General features: G+C 39.8%; 1 protein-coding gene across 8 annotated transcripts in view; it reads right to left on the reverse strand.

Moving 5' to 3' along the window:
• Positions 1-26,728, reverse strand: part of LOC139459650 (tyrosine-protein kinase Abl-like) — a 94,584-nt gene that overhangs the window by 8,613 nt on the left and 59,243 nt on the right. For all 8 annotated transcript variants that reach the window (XM_071241246.1, XM_071241245.1, XM_071241244.1 and 5 more), the window contains 7 exons: positions 7,901-8,071; positions 4,970-5,271; positions 3,494-3,689; positions 2,942-3,018; positions 2,495-2,579; positions 1,544-1,721; positions 750-934 (listed from right to left, as the gene is read on the reverse strand). In XM_071241246.1, coding sequence (XP_071097347.1) covers positions 750-934; positions 1,544-1,721; positions 2,495-2,579; positions 2,942-3,018; positions 3,494-3,689; positions 4,970-5,271; positions 7,901-8,071 — 1,194 coding nt within the window. The remainder of the gene's footprint in view (positions 1-749; positions 935-1,543; positions 1,722-2,494; positions 2,580-2,941; positions 3,019-3,493; positions 3,690-4,969; positions 5,272-7,900; positions 8,072-26,728) is intronic.

The raw sequence follows: 26,728 nt of genomic DNA on the forward strand, positions 1-26,728 counted from the left end.
AAGAGACAATGGGGACAGGAATTCTCACCATGATTACCCACAGTAAAGAGCTGCTCTTACAAGATCGATCGATCGCGTTTGGTTTTACGCCGCTTTTCGCAATATTCCAGCAATATCACAGCGGGGGGACACCAGAAATGGGCTTCACACATTGTACCCATGTCGGGAATCGAACCGGGGTCTTCGGCATGATGAGCGAACGCTTTAACCACTAGGCTACCCGACCGCCCCTGCTCATACAAGAGACAATGGGGACAGGAAGATAGTCACCATTATTACCCACAGTATACAGCTGCTAATACAAGAGACAATGGGGCAGGACGATAGTCACCATTATTACCCACTGTAAAGAGCTGCTAATACAAGAGACAATGGGGGCAGGAAGATAGTCACCATTATTACCCACTGTAAAGAGCTGCTAATACAAGACACAATGGGGGCAGGAAGATAGTCACCATTATTACCCACTGTAAAGAGCTGCTAATACAAGACACATTGGGGGCAGGACGATAGTCACCATTATTACCCACAGTAAAGAGCTGCTAATACAAGAGACAATGGGGGCAGGAAGATAGTCACCATTATTACCCACAGTATACAGCTGCTAATACAAGAGACATTGGGGGCAGGAAGATTAACACAATGTGCTGAAGCTCACATCTCAATAAACACAGCTTATTATTTGATGAAACCAATATGTGTATTTACAAAAATGAAGCTTCAAATTCAAATATTTTGCTGAAGCTTACCCCAAACATCGGACCTAGTAGAGAACCTATTATATGCCAGTCCCTCTGGCGCCGTCCACTTGATGGGGAACTTGGCCCCTGCATGAGCTGTGTAGGTGTCGTCCTTCATGAGACGGGCCAGGCCGAAATCAGCCACCTTTACCAGGTGGTTCTCCCCCACAAGGCAGTTCCGAGCAGCCAGATCACTAAAGTACACACCATTTCCAATGTCACAACAAGAATGAACTAACTATACACAGCATGTTTTGTAGTTACAAACTATTCTATAGACCCCAGATGCTAGTACAATGTAACAAGTTACATAACTGTTACTGTGCATTACACATAAAGGACATAATAAGGTGTCAAATCATGCTCTCATGAACAAATCGGACTGAGCTGGTTCTCCACTTTTGTGTAACATTTCAAAAGTATTAAGAATCGACTTTGATGTAAAAACCAGCATGCAAGCAGTGTAAATTTGCATAGCAGACTTAAAGACTGCTTATTTAATTATAAACTCACAAGGACCTGTAGACAACAGTACAAAAACTGTGACATCTTCAGTGCAATGACGCAACACAGGCCCCGCCCATTCTATTATCAGCCAATCAGAAAACAGTAGTTTGTTAGCGGGTGTCGCCTAACTTTTTTTTCTGCTTATGGAAACAACGTAAAAGAAATGCTTGGTTATCAAATCAAGTGCCACGAAATCATTTGCAATTTTATATACCAATTTACACTACTAAAGCCCACAATGAACTCGTGCAATATCCAGTGATGTTCGACTGGAGTGATAGAAAGCAGTGACTGACCGGTGGATGAACATTCTCTCCTCTAGGTAGGCCATGCCGGAGGCTATCATGGTGGCCATGTACATGAGGACAGTGGGGCCCAGCTCCTCCTTGTTGCTGCCCCTCAGGAAGTCCAGCAGGTTGCCCTGGACCATGAACTCGGTGATGATGTAGAACGGCGGCTCCCTCGTACACACGCCTGGAGAATGTCATTTAGTTAATCAGGAAGAACATAACAGTCAACAGTCAACAATTAACGAATTAACTCCATTGTAGTTTGTCCAGAATATACAAGACTTCTATTCCTAACAAGTATCTAAGCATCATTTTTTATAGATATAACACATAGCCTGGCATAAGGTTAGTTTACTAGCTAGGGGTGAATAAATAATTTCATCACATATTTTTATGAGTTAAAATATTAGGAATGTCTTAGGGCATGGAATATATTCAACTTAAGGTCACAGACTTGTGTGGTATTATATTATATTATATTATATTATATTATATTATATTATATTATATTATATTATATTATATTATATTATATTATATTATATTATATTATATTATATTATATTATATGTTACGTTACGTTACGTTATGTTCTTATCCAGACGTTTAAGCTCAAATGCATGTTTCATATTTGTTCCCCGATCAGTGGATCTGTAAGCATTCTAGTTGTCAATCTGAACTTCTTGTGGAGCATACAACCCATGTTGCCCACAGGCAAGAGAAGGTTTTTACATCCACCTCATATCCACCTACGATATATTCATTTTTCCACCATCTGGTCATCTACCCTTGGATGAAATGGTTCTTTTGAGTGCACAGGGTGAATGTACCGTACACTAGGGGTAGTGACAACATCATTACAACTTGTTACCCTGCTGCTTCACACCATCGGACCACTCCATCCCTATTCCAATTAATATCCCAGTCCAGATTTCATGCAATTCAGTGAAATCTTACCTAATAATTGCACTAAGTTTGGATGTTTCATTTCTTTCATGATGGTGGCTTCTTCCAGGAAATCTTTCAGAGCCATTGTGTCTTCCTGCAAAACACGAGTTGGATATGGATTAATATACAGTCACTATATAACTAACCACAGAGAGAGATATGTGCATCAAAGGGCATCCTTGTCTCAGTTACGAAAACTCCTTGTCTCAGTTACGAAAACTCCACATAACGTGCCCTTGACAGAGAAATAGTTTCCGTACTTATGAAATAAGAAAAAGGGGGGGAAAAAAGGAAAGTACATAAAATAATATGCATATAACATTATAGGATAAACCCTGAACAAACAGGTAATTTACATCATTGATGTAATAATTACCTATCAACAACATTATATCATAAAACAGAAGCAGTTACTGGATCTTTGTTTTGTTCAATAAAGAAAATTGGGTGACAAACCTTTAAAGTCTTGACAGCCACGGTTTTGTTGTACCTTTTCCATACCGCCTCGTACACATCCCCGTACTGCCCTCCACCTAGAACAGACAGATATGGGGGTCAGGATAGAACAATGCTGAACACCTGTCTTGAACACCTTCAAATCTCTCATAGAAATATCTTTTCTTATCATACCCTGAACAATCAGTGGGCTTATTCACCAATGCATCAAAATGTAAATAAATATCTAGCACCTGTGATTGTGATTTACTTTCAGATACTGAGCATTCACAGAATACAGTGGGAATATTCACCAATGCATCAACTGTTAATAAATACCTAGCACCTGTTATTGTGATTTACTTTCAGATACTGAGCATTCACAGAATACAGTGGGCTTATTCACCAATACATATACAATAAATACCTAGTAAGACGAGTTCTATGGATGAACAACTTCTTTATTACAATTAGTGCGACGTTTCGGTGTAGATCCTAACACCTTTATCATCCATAGAACTCGTCTTACTTCATCACTCCAACTTCTAAATGCCACTGAAAGAAAATAAATACCTAGCCTGTGCTTCATGGCTATCTCTGTTCTCTCTATCTCCCACTTGTCAGGTTCCGGGCTTACACCGAACACAGTGGGCTTATTCCTCTTGGGTGCTGGGTAGAGGAGGGTGGTGACGAGGCCGTCAGCATGGATGGAATGGTGGTGGACGAGTTCTGCTAGTGTGTTGAATCTGTGCTCAGATGTTACAAAAACCTGAAAAAATACATTTGATCAGTGATACTGCATTCCTATATTCACTAGCTTCGACAAACTAACCAGGTTTTGTGTGAGCATCAAACATGGACAATGAGGTATGGCGCTTTACTTAGTCAGCGGGTCCAACCTGGACCTCAGGGTACAATACTACACAAGATCACCCAGGCTTTTCAAGCCACTTTAGTGATTTTCAAGGCTTTTCAAGATTGGCACTAAAAATGAAGCTTTTCAAGAAGGACCTTTTCAAGCCTGTACAAACCGTGTTATAAAGCATAACTCAAATATGACTTTTTCTACACCATCACAAATAGGGTTAAAATGACGCAAAACTGTAAAATGTAATCAAATTCATATAAACACACACATCATCCAAGCCCAGCCACTGCACACATCCTAATCAACACCATCCCTGGAGCAACGACTTGAAACTTCTATTTTAAAAGTTTCAAAGTTTTAAACAGCACTTAAATTAAATTTATGAGATTTGACAAGCTGCCAGCATTACGTTAATGGCTTGGGCAGGCTCCAATAAAACATCTATTTATATGAAGACTAACAGATGTTCAAGCAAAGTGTGTGCAGTTGGCCATCAAAATGAGATTTCTTCTGTCAATACACTTGTAATGCTTATACTGTGAGCCTATGATCACATCTTCATGTACAGATTCACTTGGCCATGAATACAAGCTTCCCATATTTTGTTTATTCAGCAATCTTAGTCACACTCCTTAATGCTATCGATAGCATAAAGATGGCAAGTTTATCAGCCATGCCTTACTAAGTATACTCTTTATCCGTACAATGACCAACAATCCGATATGTTGTGAAAAGGTTGCTTGTTTATTGTTATGTAGGGATACATTTGTTTTAAGTTACAGCCACGAGAAATTTTGAAGGTGGTTGGGGATGGGACCTCCCTAAACGTTTACAATGAATTTGATTATGGGTAAGAAAGAGAGTGAGTGTGTATGGTTTTACACCGCTTTTAGCAATATTCCAGCATTGTACCCATGTCAGGAATCGAAACCGGGTCTTCGGCGTGACGAGCGAACGCTTTAACCACTAGGCTACCCGACCGCCCCGTAAGAAAGAGAATAACCAACTCGAAACTGAGAGTAGCGGTTTATCTTTCCCTCGGGTAATTCTCTTCGGAAAGATAAACCATAATTCCTTGTAGCTCATTAGTTATTCTCATAATCCCCAATCACCACTTATGACAAGTATGAGATACAAAGGCTTATTCTTCCCTGAAGCCCGAACTGGGTTCATCAACTCACCTTGCCAGTGTCCGTGTCTTCACTGATCCGGTAGTGGTACACTCGACCCTCAAAGCGGACTGATATTGACCTCTGGCCTGGACTACTTTCACTCTCTCGGACCAGGAAGCTGCCATTTATTCCACTACTGAGCAGATACTCGGATGCATTGCGGGATATCTGTCCGTGGTACCAGGAGAACTTATCCAAGCTGTTGACGGGTGCAATGTAGTTGCTGGGCACCCAACCCACGTCTCCTGCTCGGTTCTTAACTTCACACCATTCTCCTCCTTTGTTGTAGCCGAGGATCGTCATCTGCTCGCCTGTTGAAACACAGCCAATGGTCAAATTCAGGGCTCATACAACTCACTAGATTATGACCATTCAAGGCCATGTTAATGCATCATCAAGGCCTATCTACAATACTTGAGCTACCTGTCATTTTCATGACAACAGTCAAAAGCACATGCTCCGAGGATCACAATCATCACACATTTCGTGCACAGGTATGGTAATAACCTATACGATAACTCTGTAAGACAAAATGTATGTCAATTTGCTTTGAACAAACTTTTGTTTCTGAAGCACTTAAACAAATTCAAGCTATTTTACGACAAATTAAAGTTATCTTGAAAGTGAATTGTTTGATAGGCATTACTTAGAAGTTGACGGATGACAGATGACACAATTTATGGATAACACCTTCTCAATACTGTCAAGGTTAGGTTTCGGTATTGATCCTAAAACCGTTGTCAAGCAAGACAGTCTTGCCTGACAACGGTATAAGGATCTTATACTGAAACATCGCCTTTACGGTATTAAAGAAGTTGTTATCCATAAATTGTGTCTACTTTGTTATCTTGAAGGTGATTTCAAATTCAAGGCCTATCTGAGATAATCCTTAAAAGTCAACAACTTTTACTCCTGTGAAATCCTGTCAAAGCAAACATATTTTTATCATATACGTGTTACTCTTCACACCAAACATAATTAATCATTCTACAGTGACTGTATATCTGCCTATGATTGTTTTATAATACTTTCACCGGTGAATGAGTATGGGAGGTTTCACACCAATCAACAGAAATGCTGCAGTCTACATCTACCTGTGGAGAAACAAACCAGGATCTAAGTCTGACAAGCTAATGGCTTAAAAACTCGGCTACCCAAACAACCCATAAAACTGAGGCAAGGAAACACATTCCAATACTCTCCGAACAGCATCCTTCCAAACAAGCTGATGATCTTTTTCTTCATTGTAAACTAAAGAATTAGTATCAACAGCGACCTGGCTTAGGCTACAACTGGACCAGGGTGAAAGTGAGTGAGTGAGTGATTTGGGTTTAATGCCGCTTTTAACAGTATTCCAGTTATATCGCGGCGTGTCAGCTTAATGTGGGAGGAAAGCCCGAAGTGATGCAGGCCTCAGATGTTTACCACTTCGGTTAAACCCACAAGCACGGGTATGGTGCTGACAAACCTAGAAATATGATTGGGGCGAACCAGGATTCAAACCCACAATCATAGGTTTCTGTCGTGCCCAAGAGACGCAACTCTGCACAGCGAATCGCAGTGCCTTAGACGACTGGGCCACCCGTGCACCCGCCAGGGTGAAAGAACATCCACAGTTCGTGACATGGCCTAACCCCTATACCATGTATACAGGACTGGCCAACTGAATCAATGATTGGTCTGGTATTTTTCTTGTAAATGAACAGTTTTGATCATAGGGCACCAAGTAGCCCTGGAGAAGTGTGTTGAGAAATGGTTAAAGTATTCATTTATTCTACAGCTAGGATCATTAAAGTGTTCCCGACAGCGACAAAAGACCCAGGAATAAATTGATCTTTGACTTTTTCTCCCTTAACCTGTAGTGTCTGAAATCTTTCCTCTGATACACTGCACAGTTTGTTGCTAATTCTGACTTGTAAAACCCCTGGTGGTGATTTTTTAGTCACCGGTTATCTCATAATTTCCACATTGTTGTTACGGCAGCATGGGCTACACTGAGAGTGACAATCAGTGACACAGTTCTAGGGCATTTCAGAATCAAGTCCTTATTTGGTTTTAGAATATAATGTTGACCTTTGACGTTAATGATTAAGCATAAATAATTCTTATTCTGTTCTTACATGCATAAATGATTCAGGTATTGTGAACTTTAAAAATCATACTGCATAATCATATGCATGGAAATCCAATGTTCTTAACGAGTTTAACACCCACTGATGGTGTTCACCAATCACAAGCAACAAGGACTCAAGTGAGCCCTGAGTGTTATCAAAGTACAGGGAACCAATTTGTCCCCAGTGAGTGAGTGAGTATGGTTTTACACTGCTTTTATCAATATTCCATCAATATCGTGGCAGGAGAAAACAGAAATGGGCTTCACACATTGTGCTTAAGTAGGGAATCGAACCCTGGTCTTCTGCATGGCAAGCGAACGTTTTAACCACTAGGCTACCCCACTGCCCCAGAATCTGAAGAGCAAAGTCTAACTTACCGAGAGCAGCTGCCTGAAGTCTAAATGCCTCACACTTTTTCTCACATGTTTTTTTTTATTTATATTTTTGCAAACATTTTTGTTTTTTAAATCCATCTTATCTATAAAAAACCTTGGGCATCCAATGCTAAGGGTTGGTGCAGTGTTTCGGGTTTGTTTTTTAGGGTCAGGGTGCAATATTACATAAGTATCCATAAGTACCACATAAGCTCATGGGTATCCACTGCAAATATGACTTATATTTCACTGAAATAAGACCACTAAAAGGAAACAGCTCTTAATTTTTTGTTGCACATAACTACATTATTGAAAGTGGAAATATCTCTTAAGTTCAAGAAAAGTAGTACCAATATTGGACAAAATAACGTATAATGGGCATTTACTTAGAATTGCAACATTGATCCTAACATCTGTGGCCTCTTGTCATGAACTGCATGTTTGACGCCTACCTTTGACTATGCTGAGTTGGTTGTCGCCGCCAGCCTGGAAGTCGTACAAGGCCACAAAGAGATTGGGGTCCTCCTCCTGCTGACCCACCAACAGGTTCTCTTTGGACATCCATTTAGAGCCCAGCACGTCCAGGGGCGCATCAGGCAGGGGACGGTTTTGGAGCAGCGCTTCTGAAATACAAGCATCACAATTAGGGAATACAGCTTTGATATGTTCAGAAAAATGTGCAGCATATGATAGCAGCGGACACAAGAAAGGGAAGAAGCCGAACTTCTAACACTCATCAGGTAACCTAAGAGAATCTGGCATAATCTAAAAGTATCTGAAAAGGAAATGTCTTTTTTTTTTCAATTTTGTTCGGTGTGCCACAAAATAGGCATTTCAATTTTCAGGGTTAAGTTCGACATGTTATTGCCTAAAAAGGTCAAAGCATGACAAGCAGGTACAACCATTGAGCTGAGTGACTGAGGAAGTCAGCAGAAAAGTAATAGGAAATCTCTTCATTTGACATGCAGAGGATCAGTCTCTTCTGATGACAGCTTCAAAACACCTGACCAAGCAGCACCTTGTGACAAAACATACTGAAACATCCCCGACCCAGCCTGATTCACCATGGACACATACATGTGGTCAGCATCTGAATCCATGTTAGAGGTTAAGTGTTCCTTTGTCTCCGAATTACCAAACAATACAATCAATGATATGTATCTGCAAACATCATCAGAACTCCTTGATTGAAACTGCACCAGAATTCTCTACACCTGTCCTCCATCAGAGCAAGTGCTGATAAAAGGCTGATTATAAGGAAATCAATACGAAGAAACACAAACAATGTCTTCTAACCAACCAAACAAATATTTCACAAGGGTATAATAGTGCTGTAGTGTTAAGGCTGGGTTTCTATCATCAATAATGTAAGCTTGGTGATTAACTGGAGGCACCTTCAGATTATGTTCTCTATAAATAAACATTGCCGTACCATACACAACATGCATGTGTCGGGGACAAAAGCCATTGTAATCTGATTGCCTACTGGTATAACATACGGCTACACCCTCTCACCTTTACTGTATATAGCTACCCTCAAACTATGTATTACAAAATAGCTACACCCACACCGTCCTATCTACACCAATTCCTCCTCTATTACATAAAGTTTCCCTCCATCCATGTACTGACATCCTGCACAGACACCCTTCCCTCCCCCACCCCCCCCCCCCCCCCCCCTCCCCTCTCTCTCTCTCTCTATCTATCTATCTCGCACGCACACATTCATACACATCTATTTCATGTAACTACTACCCCCCCTCCCCACCCCTCACTAAATACAGCTTGGTACCCTTCTTTTCTCCCATAGGGTGCCTCAAACATTAGGTACATGGTATATTTGCACAAGTCTATAAGGCAAAAGTTATTGGTCTAAATCATAAATTCTAGATTATCTAAATAATAAGAACAAGTTGTCTGTAAGAGACTGGCGTTCGTTTATCTAGGCTTGCCCATAACCATTCAGTACAGCCATGGAGCAAGGCTAGGCACATGGGTCAGGGGTGAGTGGTAATTCCTAAGGCTGGTAGATCCTAATATCAGACTAGCTTGACATTCCAATGTTTATTTTTTGCATAAATGAATATCAGGCTGAAGTGGCATGCCTGGGCTTGTTACAATGTAACTCGTGACCTTTGCTGGGATGAAGCTACATTATAAACAGAGCAATTGTGATATTCCAGTCTGCTGAGGAGCATCGCACATTAGGGGGAAATGTCATGTAAACATAGAACTGGGACCTCTTTAGTTCTGATGTAAAAAAACCATTTTAACTTTTGTAAAGACAAAAGCCCAGCATTGTTCAAAGTTATCAACTGAATTGACCACGAAAAGTGATCAAAATTAAACAGGGAACACAACTAGCACAAACGGTGGTAATACACAAGACACACAAGCGCGCAGGGGATTGAAATTCTTCGTGCCCTCAGGACACTCCTAATAAAAATCTATGAACAATATTCATGCATACGTGTGCGCTTATTTGCAATTCTATCTTTTCTTTTCAAAAGAAAAAGTTCTCCCAAGGTCCCAGGGAAACAACACCCAGGAGTTTACAACAGTGGATGAGGGGTACCGTATGCGATGTAATAAGCGACAGGGCGCTCTCAAAATTAGAAATAGGGGGCTCTTAACAGAATATTACTTTTTATTTTTTTAACTTTTTAGACTTAAAATATTGTAAGTTTCATGGTTTGTGCTGACAGCCTGAAATGATGCAAAAGAAAAGTCGGCACGTATTTTACACAACAGATATATTTCCCAGAATTTAAATCATATAACACACGAGTTCGGATTATACACTAATAAATAAGTCTTGTGTACATTGATCAATCGGAAATGGTGCTAATTGGCATTGTACACTAGCCAATATATTAGCAAATATCACCGTGGACACTTATTAGAGCAAGGAGCTTTTTATATCGAATACGGTACATAATAATCATTCTTAAATGCCAACTTTAGACATGTATTATCAACATAGTTTTCACATACCAACTCCATACCTCCAAGTATTTTGTATATCAAAACTACAGAGCACCACCACCACCCTCAAAGAATGTAACATTTTGTCCTTTATCAATTTTTTTCTTGTAGCCTGCAGTGAAAAGTTGTTCCCTTGTCCCATGATCTAGTGCTAATGCAAGGGACATCAGCCACCTCTGATGGAATTGAATCATTACATCCTGGAACAGTGTTATACACACAGCTGACAAGACACAGTGTGTAACATTAATGCAGGCCACAAACAATAGGAGGAGTATTTCCCTTGTTCCTGTGTCACTCTCCAAGACATCATGTGATGACAAGACAATGCAATCACTGGGGCTGGCAGTTTTCCATTCAGACAATGGCAGACAAGGGGCCATCTCAAAGAAACTCGTCAATGATTATTGACGACAACGAAAATAACCTTGGGCTATTTCTCACTGATATGACAATCATGTTGGTCAAAGAGGTTCACTGAGCGTACAAGCACTATTGACAGATCCAAGCAATCCTCACGGTCCACAAAGCTACGATGGCGACCAACAGTTCAGAAATCAAATTATAGATCTAAAAAACAAACAGAGAAACAAGTGTTCTACATGGAAGTCCTGAATTCTGTCCTAAAGCTGCAACAAAATGTTTTTATCTGATGCATGTTATTGAAGAGGCAGTTAATAAAATAAAAAACATTTTGTTGTCTAAATTAGCACAATTAACAATATTTGAAAGTCACTATTCCTTGAGCTGGAAAATGTCTAATCATACAGGTAATACAAACAGGAAACAGTCTCAAAACAAACCAATCCATCTGCTAGTTATCACCCATGATGTCAGACACCAACGCCTTATTGTGACGCTAATGATAGTCTGTATAGAACAACACAATGGACATCAATAACTGTGTTGTCGGTAGGTGATGTGCATGTATTCTTTATCAGTCAGTGTGAACTTGCTGTCAACTTTCATCACAGGAGTGAAGCCTCTCATCCTTGCCATGAATGTCTGATCAATGTTCAATAATTTCCAGTCAGTGACCACAAAATTAACTAGCTGTAAATAGTGAGTCAACTCAAACTGAACTTATTATATTTTGGGCCTGAAGTGGACAACAGACATATCACATAATGCCACAGCATGCTCTGCTTATATACTTGAACTTATCTTGGTTATGAACATCTCAAACAAAACATAATTATTATTTAATTTTTTTTGTTTTCAATATTTATTTGGTCCCATGTTCTGGATCACCCAAAACTCAATGGGGGTTCTTATTTTTAATGTATTCAATTGCCTTGAGTTTCTTAGTCTGTGTTGGGGCCAATCACATCAAGAGTATTGCAAAATATAATACAGAGCAAAACAGGCTTCATTAACAATTGATAAAAAAAAACACATAACAGACAAATTCATTGATTACCTGCAATATTCTATCATTTGTGTACCATGCACTGCTGATACTGAACTAAGAGACACAATTACATGTCTGGACAATTCCTTACAAAGACAGATCAAACACCAACTGAAAACAAATTTGATGCTTCATCTATACAACAAATTATTCCCAATTGATTACATAATGACAATTACTGCCAGATGCTCATTTCAGGATCTGAAATATCCCACGACCAACCATCACAGCAGCTACTTGACGCTGTGGAAACGAGAGCACTTTACAGTGGATTTCAAATCAATAAATCACATAACCAGTCAGTGACTTTACTGTACTTAGGATGTGCTGCCCGGGAGAGGTGTGGAGGTATCAGGTGACCATGATTCAACAGGTACACGGCACCAACATGTTATCGGGACATACCATACATGAACAGGCTGGGCAGTTCTTCATGAAGGCTATCTGCCTCACTTAAATGTTTCACTTGCTGATGATCATCTGTAAGAGCAGACTGAAAAGGTGCACAGTAACCAGGGAAAGCGCTATCTGGAGGTATGACATGCACACTGTGACAGTTCTAGCCATATTCTCCTCACCTAGGATCTCCAAATAACCCATTCTCTTGCCATGAGTGGCTTCATGTACACAACACCACAATATCTTACCCCTATCAGGGCTAACCTGGTGACCTTACCCTTTCGGGTATAGATTGGTTGACTGGCTGCTGACATTATCTCATGGGGTACAGAGAGGGCGACTCTGGCTGCTGACCTTATCTCATGGGGTACAGAGAGGGCGACTCTGGCTGCTGACCTTATCCCTTGGGGTACAGAGTGGGTGACTTGGCTGGTAACTGGCTAGTGACCTTATTCCTAGATGCATATAGACTGGGTGACTGGCTGGTGACCTTATCCCTTGGGGTACAGAGTGGGGGACTCCGGCTGCTGACCTTATCCCTTGGGGTACAGAGTGGGTGACTGGCTAGTGACCTTATTCCTTGATGCATATAGACTGGGTGACTGGCTGGTGACCTTATTCCTTGATGCATATAGACTGGGTGACTGGCTGGTGACCATATCCCTAGGGGTATAGAATGGGTGATTCTGGCTGCTGACCTTATCCCTTGGGGTACAGAGTTTGTGACTGTGGCTAGTGATCTTATTCCTTGGGGTACGGAGTGGGTGACTCTGGCTGGTGGTGTTTATCCCTTTGATGAAACCACAAGAACAGGCATGGGTTGCATTATTTATAACCAAGATGAATCCTGTATTGGAAGTTCACAAGCTTCTAGCGTGCTCTGATCACATAACACTGCTGCTTGTCTACGAATATTTAGCTACACTTAGTCCCTAAGTCATGTACATGTAGACAACACAAGGCACATTTTATCTCTTATCACTTTCACTATCATAGTTGATAGGCACAATTGGTACAGAGAAGGAAACTACATAAGAAATCTTGAATGTGATAATATTGAGAATCAGACCCGTGAACATCTGGGTTAGAATTGGCCTTCAGCAATCCATGCTTGCAAGAGGTGACTTATGGGATCGGGTGTTAAGACTCACTGACTTGCTTGATGCATGTCATTGTATCCCAGTTGTGTAGATCTTATCCCAATCACTGGATTGTCTGGTCCAGACTCGATTGTTTACAGACTGCAATGATATAGCTGGCATATTGCTGAATGTGGTTTTAAATAACAAACAAAACAAACAAAAACTGAGGAACTTTCAAGTACTCTCGAGGGTTCACAAAGCAGTGAGAAGTGTGAGCACCTCAGTTTATCGGCTGATTTAGGGAAATAGCATCCTCTCACTACCTGAGGTTGACTCACTCCAAGGTGCGGCGACCTGACATCTCTACACTACACAAACTGCACACATCCCCTGACCCAAGAGATCCTAGCTTATCATTCATCTTTTTCTAGACAAACATTGAGTTATATGTTATCAACCAAAAACCTTGTTTCAAAGAACATATGCATTAACAGAAGACCAATCTGTTTAGTGTCCAGCACACGTCTTGTCATAACCTGTGCTTTTTCATTGAATCTATTTGTCTTTATATACAACATTAAAATTTACCAACATTCCTCATGTTAAGAACATACTCATATTCCACCAAACAGCAATCAAAACTGATGTAAAGTAGGTCAGACATCTCATAACCCCCTCAGTCCTCTTGAACTGTCCAATCAGCAATCAAAGTGCCATTATCCAACACATGTGATATATGGCATCAGCTCCTGACAGTGTAATACCAGCCTAATCCCAGACAGAACCCCTGGGGTATAAGTTCTGTATGAGGCAAATGGAATCATCACATTCAGTTGATAATGTAACACAATGTGCCTGAAAAATGATAGTCTGTCATACAGACCCTGAATCAAATATATCCAATACAGCCCCTATAAATCTATAATACTTGGCAAGTCTAGATTACTACAGTTTCAGTTCTTAAAGTGAAGAAAGAATATAAAGAAGCATAGAGACTATCTAATAAAGGCAATCTGAAACTTGTTCTCTCTTTTATTCTGGCTATAAAAAATGTCATTTCAGAGACTATATGTTAGTCCAGATATATAAAGTGTTTTCTGAAATATCACAAGTAGTGATTGTAAACTTAATACCATCAAGGTTGTTACTAGGAATAAGTCAGCTATTAATCACACAAAAAATCAGCAACACACTAATATTAGTCCTCTGTTTCTGATAAAATTTAAGTTAACAGCAATTGTCTCCTTTTAGAGGCAAGTACATATAATTCTTAAATTGTGAAATCTGCATACAATCAATACATGTTCGACAAAGTCTGTCCTTACTTTAATCACATGGATATTTGAGTGCTGACCATAAATGTGCAACTGTTTTTACAAGAACTCCCCACAGGGTCCAAGGCAGCAATGTAAACAGGTTCTTGTGATGGGAGATAACATGGAGGGGTTTTATTGGTGCTGTTGACTGGCTCAAGTCTAGCTCCTCACAGTGTCATCTTAAGGCAGCAACTGTTTATCTTCAGCTGTAATTGCTAAAAAGCCAGTAATTTGATCGCCCTTGCTGGAACTTGGCAGGCACAGCTTGTTGAACAACTTGTCATTACTGGTGTAAATGGAATGACTTAGGTCAACCTGAACATATCCCTTCCCCCATTATGAGATAGAGAAGATGCTGTGGGACTTTTCTGGCAGACAGTTTGCTTCAAGACCACTTGTCATTAGCTAGAATATCATAAATGGCTGAATTGAATATTGTGACATTTTCTGAAAATGTTTACTTTTGATTAAAAAAAGTATAAAATCAATGAAATGAATGCAATAACGTAACAGGAATATATACCTTGCCTAACACAAATCATCAGCGAGCTACAAGTTCCATATAAAAAAAATACATAAAAATATAAACATAAGGACTGGAGAAATCAAAGCTTATGGGTAACAGTTTGTACATCAAATAAGACACACTGGTGTAAGATTCCATGGCACCAGCATTAGGCCAGGTCACATGACCCAGAGATGCTACAAACGAGCTGATATTTTATTCAGTGAGTGGACAGCGTGACCGACCCAGTGATCAATACCATCCCGATGCCATCACCATGTTGGTGTTACTCACGCTGTGGGTGTGCAGTGGTGCCCTGAGTTTACTGTTACACGCCATACACATCTCCCATTGACTGTCCGTTCATTGACATCCCTGTCATGTACAATCATACCAGTCTTTATCCTGATATTCATTGATAAATTTGGTGACTAATTCAATCATGGTTGAGTCAGTGTTCCACATGGGAATGCTGAGTCAGGCAGGCTGCGATTACTGAGGTTGCAGCAGTCTTACAGTGATTCATGCGGTCTGTTAATTAGGGGAGCCACTGCAGGTACAAACTCTTCATTACTCAATTATCAACAGGAGTAATGTCAGGCTGTGATCACTAAACATGCTGAAGTTGAACTATTGCAACTCTAACACTTGATATACAAATCACACAATTAAGTTGTTTTCACTATCAGCCTGTTCTGAAGACAACACAAGAGAAATATGTATCCAACTACCATAGACATGGATGTCTCTCCACCCATCCCAGCCACAGTTACACAGCTGCCAGCAATATATTACTTTTTGAAAAAAAATCAAACAAAAATGAAATAAGCTCCATCCCAGTTTCCTGCATGTAATGAACCAACAGCCTCCATTTGCCTCCAACCCTGACAAAACAGTTCAGTAGTTCAACAAATCTGTTAGAAAATCTATTTCGAGCCAACATTGCACTTTGATTTTACTCCGCCATTATTCTATGGATGCTGTGACGCTATATTGAGAACATCTTTTCCATCACCTTTTCTATAATTACATGCCCAAGGCTACAGACAAAGTAAGGCAGATTACCGCTCATTACTTGTAGCAGTTTGGACCTGGAACTCTGTTCTTTCCATCAACTTGCATAGACTTATCTTTACTGGCATCAGCAGATACCTTACGTATCCTCCTCCAGTCTTGTGTCGCTTATCAGGGGTTAACTTACCACACGAGACTGCAATAACACTTTGTTACCAACCTACTCGTACATCACACAGCCACAGACTCTGTTGACAGACTAAAGTGTGTCGCAGGCAACCTTTTTCTCTGCATCATCATAGATACTGCAAAAACACTTCATCTTATGGGATGGTATATGACCTCATATATAAACTCTATATCATGGCCTGTTGGTAATAGAACAATGAGCCAACTACTTTCTCAGCATCTATATCACACTTATTACTAAAGCACTGTATTTTCTGATGGGATGGTATTTGGGCCTCATATATAACTCTACATCATGGCCTGTTGGTAATAGAACAATGAGCCAACTACTTTCACAGGACCCTATCATCACACTTTCGACTATGTATTTTATGTGATTTTATTTGAGCATCATACAGTTATTATATATACATATATCTATACTCTCTTCAACATAATGGCCTGTTAGTAATACGACAATGAACCAACCATTTTACCAGCATCATCACACTATCAATAACACAATATCTTTTGGAATGGTATTCTTTTTCAGCATCACTATTATCGATAAACATATATACTCTCTTAAACATGGACTGTTGTTAATATGACAATGAGTCATGCATTTCCTTGCATCATCAAAATGATAGTTGTATGAAAGTATGTCATGGCATTGTGTCTGTATTATTCCATTATTCCAATACCATTTCCATGCTATGATTCACAAGAAAATGATACAAATTTAAATCTGGAAACTATATTCATTTCCGTAACTAAAACCTTCAGAGCTGTTCATAGGGTTGACCAAATTTTAAAGTTGTAATCCAAGAAAGGCTTTCATCAACAGCGAAACCATCAAGATGTCTAGTATCTTCAGCATGTTCTAAATCTGTTTGTAAACATTCCACAAGCATGCAGGACAAACACAATTCCTAACAACCATGGTGAAGTTACACATGTCACGCTGCTTTTGTTCATATGAACAAGATGGCACCTTAACCCCCCCACACACACCTCAATCAACTCCACAATGACACCTCAACCCTCCCCACAAAGACACAAATACACCTCAACCCAACACACAATGATACCACAACCAACCAACCATGTTACCACATCTACCCCTACTTTAGTTGATAATTATGATGACACCTCCCGCCATCATCCAAACAACACCTCCAATGACATGACAGAATAGCTGTTTGATTGGCAATCTAGAAGTTGGAGTGTAAATAAGAAAGCAAACAACTTTATGACAATTGGTTGAAGTCACACCAGCTTGATAATGGTATAAGAATCTACATCGAAACGTCATTACCATATTCGACGTAATAAGCGCCCAGGACGCTTTTTAAATTAGAAATAGGGGGCTCTTATTAGAATATAATTTTGTTGGAAAAAAACAGAGTTGAAAGATCGTAAATTTCGTGGTTAATGCAGACAGCCTGAAATGATACAAAAGAAAAGTCTGTGCGTATTATACACGCCAGATATATTTTCCAGAATTCAATTGCCCATAATTAAAGATGTATATAACACATGAATGCGTATTATACACGAATAAATACTCAGTTCAACCCTAAACCCTGCTCAAAATCATCCTGTCTCCAGTCATAGAACATTTGACATAATTTTACACATATCATCCTTATCAAAAGTAATAACTCTTCATAAGGCCCTGTGCTCTGAGTGTCCACTGTGACATAGATTAGATCCAGAATACAAAAGAAAAGGAAACTTATATTTAAGTCACCCTGAAGCTACATTTATAAGGCTCATCAACAAAGGAAAAGGAAAGGGTTGTATAATCAACTCCAGTGTTCGGGTTCAACACTTACAGGAAACATATATTTTTCCAATCATTCCAAGCACCATCCTGCCACAGTGCACATAAATGAGTCGAACTATTAAAAAATAGCACACTGGCTTGTGAGGCTATCCCCGAGGCAAGATGGTGGGTCAGTTGAGGGAGAGTGACAGCTAAGTTAGGTAGACCAGCTGCTTTCACCTGCCGCAGGTAACGAGAAGTCATTAAGAATCACTCATTGCACATCCCATCATGCAGCTGACAAGTACGTGGGTGACAAATTGCTGGTTAATTCTCACACTTGGCCTCACTGCTCCAGGACACAATCATGTCAACCTGAGTGGAAACTCACAAAAAGGAATACAAAATGATACGGATATTCACGTATCCATTTCAGTAAAAACTTGGTGTATGTCACTATAAAGATGCCATAAAGAAACATCACCAAAATGTTTACAATTCTACCAGCCCTTAGGATGCCCTTAACATTAGTGAACTAGTAACACAGTGGGCTAGTGCTAATTTCTATCAATTCTACAGTTAACAGCAGCATCCAAATGCATCCCCATCCTCTACCATCTCCACCACCCACAATAGCCACACCTTCCCAAAGACTCTGATATCAACTTGACTTGTAACCAGCATATAATATTGATCCTCAAACCAGTAACAGGCTGCCCTTCCTCATAAACGCTGATGGAATGACTTTGTCGAAGGGACTAAGCAAACCCCAAACTCCAATAAAACCTAAAAACATGTGTGAGTTTCCTGTGTTTTTTCGTCCTTACCAATAGCAATGAAGATGCTCCTACTGTAGACAACCCCGTGCCGCATGTTTTGAGTGGGCATGGCTCCAGATGACAACACACGTGGAGTCAGGTCAGCAGTGCCACAGTCGTGTTTACACACCCATGGCAAAACAACCAACTAAAACAGTCCACTTATTTGCATATCGGCCAAGTATCCCTGTCAACTGTTGTTAACATTTGCAACATATCTGAAATTGTCCCAGCATGTACGACTCACACTGTGGTTAAACATTTTTCCTCGTGCAACTTCCTAATTCATTTACAAAGTACACAGAGTTAACTGATATCAACTGGGAGAAAATTAGGGGACACACTGTTCAAATATTTATGGATAATCCCTGTGATGTATTTCAGGGTTTAGAGGAAATGTGCTGAAATATTTTTAACATATATATGCAGCTTTCCCTAAATACAGGAAGTTCATGCTTTATCGTAAATACCAGAGGTCATGTACTGGGTTTGCTGTTAGTAAAACATCTACATAGATGAAACTCAAGAGAGGGGGCTGAATTAGTGAAAACATTACAAAAAACACTGTCAGATTAAATATATATTATAAACAACACTCATTATTGCTGAAGTTCCACAGTGAGATAGAGACACACCCTAATGAAACATCAGTATGTGTTAAAAACCCTTATATTCCAGAAACAGTCCACATTAAATTCATTTATGATGTGGTTTTTTAAATGTACATTGTAGCTGTGTTTTACATTGCATCTCTTCCTTAATATATTCCTAAAACATATTTATATATTATATAATAAGTATCATTCACATTATGGATACAAAATATTCACTTATAAATGTGATCACTGCTCAGTCCTTGAAGATGAAGAACACTATTTCATGTCTTGCAGTAATGTTAGGCACTCCCTATTTAATTCTCTTTCCTAAAAAAATAAACATTTTGAAAGCCTTACCATCACAGAAAAAGTTAGTTTACTTTTTTCAAACAATGAACCAGGTAACATAGAAATAATCTGACATCATGCATACAACTTCAGGTTATAACATAATATTTTGTATCAGTATTTTGTATTGTTATTTGACTTATTGAATATTGACAGTGTTTCTGCATGGAAAGTTTGCACAATAAATATCTTATATCTAAAAGAGACATAAATTAATGTTAATAAGTTTTGAATAATATATTGTGGAGACACTGACACACTTACATTGACAAAGCACTGACCTAGCCTCTACTTCAACTTGCCTGACAAACTTGCTGTGATTTGTGCTGTATGTTTTTGTATAAGGCATTTATTACACACATTAGTAATAATACAGACAGCATCTTCCTAAATGGGGGAAGCCAGACCTTTATCACACTTCCACAGACAAACAAGTGAACATTGACCAACTGTTGATGTCACGCTCAACCACCATCAACAGAAAATATGACCAATCAACTTCCCCTAATATCGTGCATTGTTCAGTGTTGGGGAAACATGGGACCACAAGTCAAATTACTCAATTGTTTCTTATCAAGTCTGCGGAAATGTCTATGGGTCACCTCACATTCCTCCTGACAAGTTCACAACCAACCCCAGGCTGTAATTTCATCCGTGTGCTCCCCCAGGCCCTTCCTAGAAACACCCCCACCCACTCCTGTCACTCATGTCCAACTTACACTACCTAGCCTCTACAGCCTTTTCTCCACTTCAGCCCTGCTCACAATCACCTCATCCTAAGGGGATACATAAAATATCTAGCTCAAAAATAATTCAAGATTTATAGTTGATAAAAATCCACAGCAATTTTTATAAGTATTTTACAGTCAATGGCACCAACTCTCCAGTAAGCAAATCTAACCAAGAAGTTTCAAAACTTCCATTTCAACATTTATTACATTCCAGTGTTAGAAATTGGCTCTAGTCCTATAGTCCTCGCCTAACTGCACAACAGTTAAGGTGTCATAAGGACAAGTAGAAATTTGCCAATTTTTAGGGTTATGCTATATGTTATCATTATAAGGACTAGTGGACTAAAACTGTTTCTATCACTGCATTCTAATCTCTGATTATTTAAAAAAATTAAAACACACTCTAATCCCAATCCTTTCGCTCCACCCTACCATGTATTGTCAAGTTCTTTCTTCACACATAACAAAATGCCAGCATCAAATAATAACATATGTAAAGAATCACAGCAATGGGATGGGATTCCTCCTTTCAGACAAATATTTAAAGATAACCTGTTCAAACGAATTGGCCGAGAAGTTAAGGATGTCAGCCACACAAGGAGGCCAGCACTGATAGCAGCACAGATCTAAATATGGGCATCCCAGCACCGTGGTTGTATATTGCTGTAATTGTGCAATCTTTACTGATCCCTGTGCACAGAGAATGTGTAATCCCCATGACATTCCCCCTTACAGGACGGCTGGCTGTCTTACATGGCCAGACAGAGGAGCTCCTCTGCTGGGGAAAAACAGCAACATCCACACTTTTCTGGCGAACCCTACCCCACTGGGGAAATGTGTTAAAGGAAGAACCATGTGTTATGTTGTCATGCTTCTCATAAAAAGGGTTTTATTGTAGCTGTAAGAATCTGTTTGTTGCTTTTTAAATAAGTCCATGTTATGGTTCTAGACCCTGGTTTGTATAACTTCCGTGACACTGTCAACGACTGCAATATATTTCAAACAAAACATTAATAATGAGATAAGACCTGCAAATATTGTGCCAAACATGAACATGTTTTGAAACAAATAAACTTGATTTCATACTTTTTTCCTGGAATCATAATTAACACCGATTCTAGGGATGTAACAACTAGGGCTGGGACGGGTAACTCGGGTACTCGGGTCGGGTAGGTACTGAGTAGGACCTGGGTACCCACAGGACTACCCGGGCCCGTGGTTAGTCACGTGATATATTGTTTCATGACAAAAATTTACAATATAACTACATGGTTACACGACAATTTTAAGTCTCTAATGTTCGCATTTCTTCATGACTATGAACACGCTCCTTCTGACTTGTATATGTATGCTTCAGTGTATGCATGACCACATCGTTTATCTAAATACATTCTGCTAGGGCTACTGTCAAACTATTCCCAATCGGACATTTTGTACCTATCTCTTGACACCAACAGCGGGTACCCGGGTAGGGTCAGGTAATAGGGGTGTGGGTACCCGGGTAGTAAAATTGGACACGTCCCAGCCCTAGTAACAACATACCTATAGAATATGTTTGGTCTAACAACACACATTTCAATACTATCTTACTGACTTGCCTTTTTTAAAGCATATCTTAACATTGTACAAGTCAAAAGAAGGAATTACAACTGCATCACAAAGCAAATATCACTACTGAGCATGCATCTTGGTAAAATCAGTAAAAACAGTATGGCCGATATGTCCCAAAGTACATCATCTCCCAATTACCAAGGGTCAAGGTGTGACAGGTCTGAGCCTAATAGTGCATCCTACACTATACCCAAACTTCAAACAATTGCAAAACAGCATCCTTTGATCCTCCCCATCTGACATGCATACCCAGTCATTCATCAACTGCCATGGCACTGGAATCTCCCCTGGCATGTTGCTATCTTCCAGAGCAGGAACACCTCCTTGAAGACACAACAAATGATAGTGGTAACAAGGGACTATCCCCATCTATCTGTTACTATCACAATCCCAGTAGAGATAGACACAATGTTATCAACAGCTCAGCCCAACCCATGGAACCCTCTCTGAAGATGGAGGCTTCACTACAAGACTCAATCGCATGCTGTAACCACACTGAATGGAAATTTCCTGCAATCATACTACTGTTCACAAGTTTACACACTTCAAGATTTATCTAGCAGACTGAAGAGCTTGTAAGTGGGTGAGTTTGCTTTACTATCAGGAGTGTTGCAGCAACATCATGAGTGAAGAAACCCAGAACTGACTCCACAGATTGTACAGCAACTTGTACAGTAAACTGCAAACCAAGTTCTTGATGACTTGGTAACAACCAACTAAGTCAACCACAAGGTTAAACCTTTGGGAAAATATTAAAATTGAATCCAACTCAAGTCAAAACTGCTTTAGTTCTAGGAATTAGCATTGCTCTTTTATCCAACTTTGAATTATTTCTGAGACTAAATGTTGCTCAAGCGAAGGTTACCCAACCACCCTTAGGCAGAACTACTTCTATATGAACTGTGTAAATCCTAAATATCAAATATCCTGGCAAGAGTATTCCAGCACTATTTCAACAAACCCTACATAAGCCACGTCAATCCCCTCTATTGGTGAACACAAGGAACTATACATCAAATATTGCCCTTTTGATATCCGGACAAGATTATCTACCTTCCTCATAAATATTCCAGCAACATTCCAACAAACCATACAACTACAATATACAGACAAGCAGGTCTATCCCTCATAGAGACTGATGTATAATATTTCTGAATCGTTATTTACATGGCCGTCTGCAGCAGCCTCTCCCACAACAGTCCATGCCGGCTCCCTCTCCAGCTGCTACCTATCAGGAATGTGCCGCCATCACATCAACAATCTGTTTTGTCAAATATCAAACCTGCTACCTCACTGTTCTCCCACTATGCCACAGCTGCCTATCCTTCGGCTATCTGTGATATGGATGTACCCACACTGCACTGGTTCATGCTGTGCCCAGATAAAAAACCCAACTATTATTTACACCAAGTCTTATTGCAAATATACCATAGGGGAAGAAGTCCTTAACATTGATACTGGAATGTCTCCGAGACGTTTTACTATAACGGCACTACACTAGTACCTCAGCATAATGTTAGATAGCATGATCAACGAGTCATTCATCATTCCATTTATAGACTAACGCTTATGTCTCTGAAAATGTATAATTTTGATAGAAACAAATAATTCCATTTCAATTGAAAAGGAGCCCCAGTGAGATGGGAAATTCCTGAACCTGAGGAAAAAGCCTAGACTTGCTTCATTTAAGGCTGGACTGGGCGGAAAGGGATTATAATGTGGTTCAGGGACTTTGAGACAGAGTAATCCATTTTTACTACCCTTGACCATAAAACCAATATGTATTGATGGAGGCAAGGAGCCATCAATCCATGTACTAGTTGACCAGGCAAACAAACCAATGGTTGACTGTGTGATCAAAAGCCATCCATCCATTTACTACACTTTATCAAATCAATGGTCCATAATGGACGAAAGTGGGAGCAAAGAGTCATCCATCCATCCATTTGCTGTTCTCGACCACAAAACCAATGGATGATTTGTGAGCAAGCAGCCACCCATCAATTTACTTGAAATACTCAGCAGCCAATAGTAGACTCAAAAGTTTTTGGCACAGACTGCAAAATGTCCTACCAATCAATTTTAGTCAGCTCTAAAGACAAGCATGGAGTACCGGAAAACCAATTCGTTGCCAGAGAGAGAGATTCAAAAAGAAGTTTAAGATCTACTTCACTGTTTTGACCTACAATTTGGTACTGAAATATCACTAAGAGGTTCTCTGACCAAGGACACCTGTCTGACACTTACAACATAGTTATGCATGTTAAATTCCTTCACATGTCCTACAAACCCTGTGATTCAATGTGCAGATGCACAATACATGCTTGAATATTCTGACAGCTACGATCGACACTTGGTAATAGACTCAAGTCGAACACCAGAAATACACAAGACTTTCCACAACATCTTTAATTGGTAAATGAAAGCTTCCAGCCTGGAGATGCATCTTTGATAAACGGGGTACGGTAAATTAACTCCAGTTCTGCAAAGAATGGTCCAGCACCAAGGGCACAGGGACATAACAAGCCATGCAGCCAAAAAGAAGATGTGGGTATTTCGAGATAATCCGACCTCAGACAGCCTTGGGCTGTCACTCTCTGCCACAATTTGTGTAATGACTTGTTTCTTAGGGTTCAGTGTGTGGAGTCAATACTCAAAGGTCATAGTCTACCTTGCTCTCCTCTCTGGATTTCAATATCTAACATGACAATGTTATGAAAAATTCAGGTGATTGACGACATGGCAAAAGGTCACCAGTGGTGTTACATACTGGATTGTTAAGTCGTGAAACACACAGATACAGATGCAATTCCAAAATTTGAATCTTACATCAAACTAAGGTATACATATTACTAAACCCCATACGAGCATTATAAAGAAGTTGACATCCATAAATTCTCTTCCTTATGTGCATCACTTCAATAATGCCATTCAAAACCCCTATATGATCAGTTCCACACTGTAGTGAAATCTTAAGATACAGAAAGTCACAGGATGAGTGAGTGTGTCAGGTTTTAGCAGTATTGCAAAGTTATCATGGTTGGGGTCAGCTAGAATGGGCTTACCACATTACACACAGGGAACTATCAAACCTTGAATCTCTGACCAATGAGGTAACACAGTTAGCCAGGTTAGCCCACCACCCAATATCTAGGTACTAAGATCAACTTTGAAATGTTAATCAGGAATAGATACGGCCACTAGTCCCTTAGTCCGAGATCAGTGAAAGTTTTGGGGGACAGGTTGTTTTTCCCCCAAATCTAGTTATATTACAACAGCTACTAGTCCTAAATGACCTGTGGACTAGTCAGATATGACCAGTGTGGTCTTTCCTTGTCAATGCATAAGTTCCAAAGACAGGTCAGACATGTCAGATTCGTCGTAAACTTAAGATAACTTAGTGCTAAGACAGAATCGAGGACAGAAATAACAAAGATCTAAACACCTTTATGACAATCTTGGAGCTAAGACAGCTTCATGAATAGGCTTAATGCATCCAGGTTCTATGATTAACTTTGAAATGTTAATGCAGGATTTGTTCCCATAGCTTTCAGAAGTACATACCTGATCTCCAAATAAGATCCTCAGAATTATCTAATCCCAAACCCACTCTTTCATAAAAACAGAATGAATAATAAACATGATAAACAAAGACAAAAAGCTGTAGGGGAAATGCAAATTATATTACAATCCCCTTCTTCAAAGAACATTCATATTCCATTATGACAATACAAAGAGACAGTAACGGGATATCATAGGTTGGGCTGTGTTGATCTACAACCAGAGTACAAGACTTGTACATGAATACTACTGATGTGGCTGCAACTAACCATATCACTCCTTGGGTCCAGGAAATACAATTACCAAAATAACTCATACATGCCAATGAGAAAGGTGTGGTAATCCTATACAATGCTAGCAGAACAACAGGACCCTGAAGCAAACAGCCTACCCAAACATGATGAAAAATAGGAAACTACATACATGTCGGAAGAAAAACACATTCTTCTCAGGACACACACACACACACACACACACACACACACACACACACACACACATCGCCATATAAGTAAAACAATCTTGAATGCAATGTGAAACCCCATTTCCCTTCAACACCTCAAAGGCTACATTCAAATACTTTAGGACCCCAGGACTCTTCTTAATTTCGAACACTGTTGACAGCGTGAAAATCAGTCCATCACTGCATGACACACATTCGGGTAGAACTTTTCAAGGTGGTTGATCATACATATCACAGAACAATCCACAGTCAGCACCCATTGTGGCCTCTGATCACTATTTTAATAACATTTTAGTGAGTGCATGTCTCTTGTTCAACGCAACACAACACAGCAATACTCCAGCTCTATGTCCGCAGCCAAAATAATCTAATCTGGACCAGACAATCCAGCGACTGATAACATGAGCGATGATACATGCCGTCAGGGTACGATGACAAGCCAACCATCAAGTAACAGAGCCTGACCACCTGATCAAATTTGTCATTTCTTACCTCGCACAGGTT

The sequence above is a fragment of the Haliotis cracherodii genome, unplaced genomic scaffold, assembly GCF_022045235.1.
Source record: "Haliotis cracherodii isolate W230 unplaced genomic scaffold, xgHalCrac1.p SCAF_13, whole genome shotgun sequence".
NCBI classification, from domain to species: Eukaryota; Metazoa; Mollusca; class Gastropoda; order Lepetellida; family Haliotidae; genus Haliotis; species Haliotis cracherodii.